This window comes from Zosterops lateralis, assembly GCF_965231275.1.
Source record: "Zosterops lateralis genome assembly, chromosome: 4".
Classification (NCBI taxonomy): Eukaryota; Metazoa; Chordata; class Aves; order Passeriformes; family Zosteropidae; genus Zosterops; species Zosterops lateralis.
In genome coordinates, this window is record NC_139765.1 from 24,876,750 (window position 1) to 24,883,923 (window position 7,174).

General features: G+C 43.8%; 1 protein-coding gene across 1 annotated transcript; it reads right to left on the bottom strand.

Moving 5' to 3' along the window:
* Positions 1-519: 519 nt before the first annotated feature.
* Positions 520-6,896, bottom strand: POLR3H (RNA polymerase III subunit H). The gene is made up of 6 exons (XM_083859413.1): positions 6,678-6,896; positions 5,416-5,512; positions 3,715-3,801; positions 2,673-2,736; positions 1,859-2,066; positions 520-1,369 (listed from the first exon to the last, which is right to left on the bottom strand). The coding sequence occupies exons 1-6, from the start codon at positions 6,786-6,788 to the stop codon at positions 1,316-1,318; spliced, it is 621 nt and encodes a 206-aa protein (XP_083715539.1). The 5' UTR covers positions 6,789-6,896; the 3' UTR covers positions 520-1,315.
* Positions 6,897-7,174: the final 278 nt, after the last annotated feature.

Below are 7,174 nucleotides of genomic sequence, written 5' to 3' on the forward strand. Positions count from 1 at the left end.
TGCTGCTCTGTAGGTGGCATTCAGTAAGTTTATTGTGTGCACAGATGGACCTCAGTTACTATGTGAACCTAAAGAATTCCAGGCTCCCTTTTAATTAGAGCATTGCACCGGGAATAACAGTCGAGAATTAAGGGGTTCTAACGATGCTGCAGGGAGGGCACTGATGACTCAGGCTTTGTTTTCACAGTTGGAGGTTCAGCAGACCCACTGTCCCAGGGAATTACAGCTCCTTCCTGCCAAATGTGGCTGGCTTTGTAATTATGTGCAACATCACTCTCTTGGCAATGGGCCCTGCATAGATTTTACTCACTGTTTTGTTCCTCCTTTCCTTGTACTGCTGTCAGGGAGGGTGATGGCAATTGTTTGTCATTGGCTGTTACCATAGAGCAAAGCATTGGTCTCATCTCTGTCTGCCTTGAAATCTAAATGGCTAAACTGCAGGAGGCAAGTGTTTTTTTCCTGCTAGGCAGGAAGCTAATAGTTTCCCCACAAATTGTACAGGAAAGCAGGCGACGTGGTTTTACTCTTTATTCCACTTCAAGTATTAACACTCCCCACAAACAAAGATACAGCTTGCTCAAAGCAGCCTTGGTCCATTTCATCCCATAATGTCATATTTTCAGTCAAACTCCTGCAAAGTTTGGCTTATTCTGCATAAATGCAGCCCACCTAAAACAGTCATTCCATTCAGCATGATAAGCAACCTGTAATTTAACACATTTTCACTAAGCCTAAGGTACTTTTGGGTAACCGTTCCTTCTGGCTGACTTCATCCATGGGTGAAGTTCCCATTCTTAGAAGAACATCACCACCACCTCCCCTGCTCTCCCAGCAGCAGCATTTTCCAGGTCCCCACAGTACCACACCTCTACTAGCTAGCCTTTTGCTGTCTCTTCATTTCCTGTCAAAAGAGGAAGAGGTTTCTACTCCTCTGAGCTCAAGCTCCCAGACTAAGGCAAGGTACTTCTTGATAGGTATTCTCTTCTGCGTTTACTCACTGAAGTCAACTCCTTCCTTAATTCAGGCAAGCAAAGATCTCCACAATTTTCCCTCTGGAGCAGGAGACCAAAGCTCCACATGAGTTTGTAACTGCTGTGCTAAAGGCTTTTTGTGCCTGTAAATTCACTTCTACACATCAGTGAAGATGTTTCTTGAAAGCAACTGTCTCTCTCTGGCAGCTTGGAAGCTGAAGGAAAAACGGAGAATGGCAAGTCTAATTCCTTATTCAGCTTCAGAGGAGCAATGAGCACCAGCAGGGTCCCATTATTCCCCAAACATCGACTGGAAAGACCTGTGGAGCAGGCTCTGATGGCAGCTAACTGTTTGTCCACCATGACAGGAGGCCCAGGCCTGGCTCACTGATTGATCCCTGTTCACGGAGAGAAAGAAGACAAGGGCATGCAATTGTGAACTCCATAAAGAATAGAGGAAAATACCTAAAAATACATCTCTCCCGTCTAAGTTATGGAACACAGCTGCCACTGCTTCAGATCCACCTTTCTCATGCACTGTAGTCAGGTGGGTTTTATCCTAGAACACTGCAAGAAAAGACAGTTCAGCTGCCACATAAACCTTGATGTGTTGCTCCCAGCTCTGTAATCCTCATGCACAAGCAGTTTGCTTTAAATCAGCCTCCCAGGGGAAACACCAACAACCACTAATTTTTCCAGTGAAAACACTCAGAAAACAGAGCAACCACAAGAACAACCTAATTTCTCCCCTTTTCCACTCCTTTGATTTCGTGACTCTGCTTCATGGTCAGCTTAAAGCAATCATTTTTTTGGGAAAGGGGTGCTATTTTAGACACTGTATAAACCACAACTCTCGCAAGGCTGTGAGAATTAATGCACGTAGTTACCACAAGAGTGTAGGGTGCTTCTTTCTTCTGGACTTCTTCTGCAGCATTTGAAGTGGAAGCCTCAGCAGAGCTTGGACCGGTTGGTGACGTATCAACAAACGTCTCATCCACAACTCGGAAGCGGATCTCTTCCCCAATGTCCATGTAAAGGTCGTGGGCCCCTTCTTCTGTCTCATATTCCCACACCCACACCTGCTCTGCTTCATCACTGGCCAAGGATTAAGGAGGGAAACAGAATTCTGCTTGACAGATCACTTTCTGACAGTTCTGAGAATAGACTAGATTCAAAGTCTTTTCACAGTTGTTTCCCAAACCTCAGTGTGCAGTTCATCATCTGTGCAGCCCAGGACCCCCATCTTTCTGATCTTCCTGCATCAACCTGTATGCTGCTGGTCTACACATCCCCCCCAAAAAACCCAGCAACAGGAAAGACCCCCAGAAAAGCAAAACTCCTCAGACCCAAGACAACCTTGCCTACCACACTGAAGTACATCAGATGCACAAATACATAGACATTACATAATGTGGTAAAACCTGCACTCTATCTTCAGCAGCAGCCAAGACTGGAGGCAGGGATTACAACTGGGCAGGGGACACTGCCATTCATTTCTATCAGTGGACACAATGATCCTGCAAAACCTAATGAGCATTAGGGCCTGTCTAGCTGTGATAACAGTCTGTGAGACTTGCTTGACAGAAGGGCTTAGCTTCTGCCACTGAGCACCTTCATTGTTGCAGCGCTGAATGCCTGTTGGGCCAGCACTGCACAATCCTTTGAAATGAAGTAAAGTTATCAAAGGTGATCAAAGGATACAACTTAGCTGGTTGCTGCAGGGATTCTGGTGGGATGACAATATCATCAAAGAATCCAATAGAAACTGTGGAGAAAAGAATTTGCTTAAGACTGAAACAATTATTTGCAAATTATGTTCCACAGTGATTCCTAAAGTGTATTTCTAGGCTCATTCTCCTTCCTCTCTCAGGAAGGACATTGAGATGATGCAGGAATTACTAGTTGAGCCACAATGCTCAATTTCAATTGGCAGCAAAGTAACCACCCAGCTGAAAGTACATAGAGCAACAAAGGGCACAGTCTTTGTGCCTGCTGGAAAAGGAAAAGGTTGTTTAGAGCAAGAACAGAAATGAAAGCATTCCAAGAAATGAGTCAGATGCTATAGAGGTCTGTGACAAAAAAGAGCTCAGAAATCACAGATATAGTGTGTTAAAGACCAATCTAAAGTTAGAACAGCCCCCACATCCCCCCTTGAGATTTCATGATATTGAATTTTATCAGGGAATGGACCATGCCCAAATTCAGCAACAAAAGCAGCCAAGGTAACCTTATTGTCCTAATTTAACAACTGAGCAGCAGAGCTCCCTTGCATGGAAAACTCAGAGAGGAAAGGAAAGCAACTCATCAATTATATATTCTGTGACTCTGGCAGCACTTCGTGCTCACAAAGACATTTCCCTGACATGTTTCCAGGTACAGGAAATGAACTCAAATTTGCACACCACTATAGGAAAAATACATCAAACCAAAACAAGCCAATAGTTCCACTTTGGAAAAAAACGAATTCTGTTAACTGAAGCAAGGAAAGGAATCCAATCTATGCTCCAGACAGGCTTGCCTGTTATTCTTGGGCAAGAGGAAAAGGGAGTGCAGACAAAACCATCAAGGTCAGGGGAAGCTGACAGGCTCAAACTACCAAGCACTCTCAGATAACAGCAGCACTAGAAAACAGTAATACCCATTAACCAGCCCACAGAGAGCATTATTCCAGCTGAAATCAGTGTCTCAACAGACCCAAGAAGTCTGCACCTCACATGTCCCCCCTCCAGAAGTTGCAGTTTACCGTGGACACCATCCTGACTGCAGCTTTTAATCTGTCCAACCAGAATCTCATCCAGGAAGGGATGGAAGACCACATAGCGGAAATGCACTTAAAAGAAAACAGATCATTAATGTTATGTCCATGTTAGTAAACTATAGTCTTCCCAAAGAATGGCAGCCATTAAAACAAAATCCCACATCCTATATGCCCTCTAAAATACCAAGTTTCTTTTACAACTTCTTTACAGGCACTGGTTAGACAGAAAAACCAGAACAAGAGTTCTGAATCCTAACTGGTTTGTAGACATTCTGGCAGCAGATGATCAGCAGTGTCCTGTTGCCAGCTCTTCAGTTTTGCAAGAAGTTCACAGAAAGAAAGTGTAAGATGATAAACATGGAGTATGGCCTCTGATTAAGTTATAATGGAAGTACAATGCTTCACAGTCAAGAATATCAGTTGAAATTATACTTTCTTGTAATACTTCTGCATGTTTGTCTGCAATGCTGTATTTTCATTACATGAAATATTTTAAATCAAGTATTATTAAACAAGGTTTTCTAAAATAATTGGATTTTTCCTCCAAGCTAGATAAAAATCTTTCTAACTAAGCACATGGCATTTATTATTAAAAGAATGCTACACCAAGACAATTTTAGCCAAATGATGCTTCTGAGAAATTTAACATCATTTTAACTGTACCTCCTCAGTGCTCCTATTTTACATAAAATTAGAAAGTGCATTTAAGAAAGAGTTATTACCAGACACAGTGGGATTTATCAAAGTGCTACCCCAGATTCTGAAAGCAGACTTTTTTCCTGAGTTTAGAGACAAAAGTTCTTTTCTTTCAATTCAAGGAGTAATTCTAAGTTAAGAAGCTGAATGGAGATTAAAGCAAGCAGGAAAGCCTGACAACCTTCTTCAGTATAAGAGAAGCTTTTACTTGCAGGAAATGAGTTCTACTGGAGTTAAAATTTAGACAAGGAGAGGCACATAGAGTCAGTGCAGTTCCCTTCTAACAGGAGATATTTCATGGACTCAATCTATGTTTCCACACTGTAAACTGAAACTAGAAAAATGCATCTCTTACCAGTGTAAACCCTTATTTTGACTTAAAAAAAAAAAAAAAAAAAGAAATTTGCTTTCATGCACTTACTTCCAGTTTTTACTCAAATTTTCCAAGAGTCAAAGTAAAGAAATTAGTAATTTCTTATTTAAAAAATCACTAGAAATGTACGATGAACCAGATCTAAGTTTCAATGAAAGTGTCATAGAACTTCTAGCCTAGTGCAAAAGCATTAAATGCTGTGCAAAGGTTATATGTAGAAACAGGTTTCAACATACTAGCTAGGGAAAAAAAGCTTCAAAAAGAAAAAAAAAATATCAGAGAAATGCAAACCAATTACTACAATTTATTTCCTATGTGCAGACTTTAAATAATTTTCAATTAAATTAACCCTTTCCTTACACCACACCTATGGCTCTAACTGTAGAACAGAGACGGGCTGCTGGAGAAGAAGGATTGGCTATTTAAAGCTGTATTTGTACCCAAAACTGCAAAGAAAATAAGAGACATTCACCATGCTCCTCTTTCCCTCCTAACAGGAACAGAGTTAAGGCTGTGAACTTAAGGTTGTTACTTTCCCTAACAACTGAACTCAGCTTACATTTCCAGATCATTAATTAACTTTCTGCAACACAATTTAACTGATGAAAAGCACTTACCTTTGGTATGTGATCCACCATCTCCAGGAAATATGTATGAATCTTCCAGCTTTGTGATATCATACAGACAGATGCAGAGCCCAACATTGTATACGACCTGATATTAAAAAAAAAAATTAAGAGCAGCAAATCAAGCAACCCACCAGGTAAAATCAAGCAAATTATGGAATTCATATATTATGGACACCTTTTCAAAAGGCAGCAACAGAGGGGTGGCAAGATGGGATGGAGGCTGCCTTGGAACACTGCCTTCAACACCACCAGCAGTGTAAGGGAACCCCAATCCAAACGTTGTGGGAGCACATTTTCACTGACACTGGAAAGAACATTGCTACAAAGAGAAACCCTTGGGGAAATTGTCAGTAGTGAGAGAACTTGAGCTACCAAGACAGCTCCCCATTATCCTTCAGCCCCATAGCTTGTTCAAATGCTAAACATGCTTTTTACTGGAGTTACACTCTCAGAAACCTCTAGGCTTGCTTTGTCTTATATTAGCTTTGGGGAGACACAAGGCAAATTCTTGGTTTCTCTGCTACTTCTGAGACAGCTTCACTGCCTACAAAATTTGAGGCATCTACCAGTCATCAGTGGATGAAGGAAGACTTGCTTGTATAATCTGCTATTCACAACCCTCGATCCCTTCAGGTTGATCTTTTGATCTCCTTTCACCTTTACAGCTCCATTTTGAGTTTTGCACCTGCCTCATGTTGAAAGGCATACACCATTCACACTCCCAGGGCTGCACAGGGAAACTGACCTCCAGATCCACCAGAAAACAGTTCTTATATCCTGCACCAAAGACCAACTTCTCACTGCCACCACGTATTTCAATTACTAACCACAGACCAAATCATCTTTTAACAGCTTCATTCCTTTCCAGTATTACTGTTCTACACGTTGTTTACATAGTGGTGTTTTGGTTTTTTAATTCCCCACTGGATGGATTCGTTTGCATTTGTTTTTCAGGCTGCATTTTGGATTGCTCCTTTTAACACAAACCAGCAGCTGCTCTTACTTCTCTTCCATGCTTCTCTGCCCCATCTGGTGTCTCAGTGTCTTCCCATTACAACATCAGCCATTAGAAAAATGTCCCCTTTGAGATGATACGCGGCTGTCTCTTTGTTTACAGGCGCAGGGGATGGCCTTCACGTGTAAACCCCTCAGACACCTCACCCGTGCACCTCAGTAGGCACAAATAAAAGGAAGAAACGCTCGGGGATGTTGAAACGCCCGGATCAACCTATGCATGACCCACGCTTTACCTTATTAGCCAATTTCTTGTTTAGCTCTTCAGCAATGGAATCGTTCAATTTCCTTTCAAACTGCCAGGGAGGAATTCTTACAGTGTCAGTCATCTCCACCAGGACAAACATGGTGGCGGGGGGCGAAGAGACGCCAAGAGCCTCGGGGACGGGAGGGCTGCGAGGCCCGGGCCGGGGAAGGCGGGCCGGGCAAGGCAGCCCAGCGTGCGGCGCGGAGCCCCGGGCCGGGAAGGCAGCCTAGCGTGCGGCGGGGAGCCCCGGCGGTCCCGCAGGACAAGGACAGGGACAAGGACAAGGACAGGGACAAGGACAAGGACAGGGCCCGGGAGCGGGCGGGACGCGGGAACGGCCCCGCACCCACCGGCCGCACGCGGGGCGCCGTGCGCTCCCCAGCCTCGCGCCGCTTCCGCCGCCGCCGCCGCAGCCAATCGCGCTCGGCTGGCGGGTCGCGCGCCCTGATTGACGCAGTGCGGGGCGGGGCTCCCGCTGCCGCCATT

Excerpts from the sequence above, each read along its gene's own strand:
- POLR3H (XM_083859413.1), bottom strand. The coding sequence starts at position 6,788 with ATGTTTGTCCTGGTGGAGATGACTGACACTGTAAGAATTCCTCCCTGG. Across the intron at positions 2,737-3,714 it reads CAGTCAGGATGGTGTCCACG|TTTCTATTGGATTCTTTGAT; the intron begins GTAAACTGCAAC and ends TTTTCTCCACAG. Across the intron at positions 2,067-2,672 it reads CTGCAGCAACCAGCTAAGTT|TGATGAAGCAGAGCAGGTGT; the intron begins GTATCCTTTGAT and ends ATCCTTGGCCAG.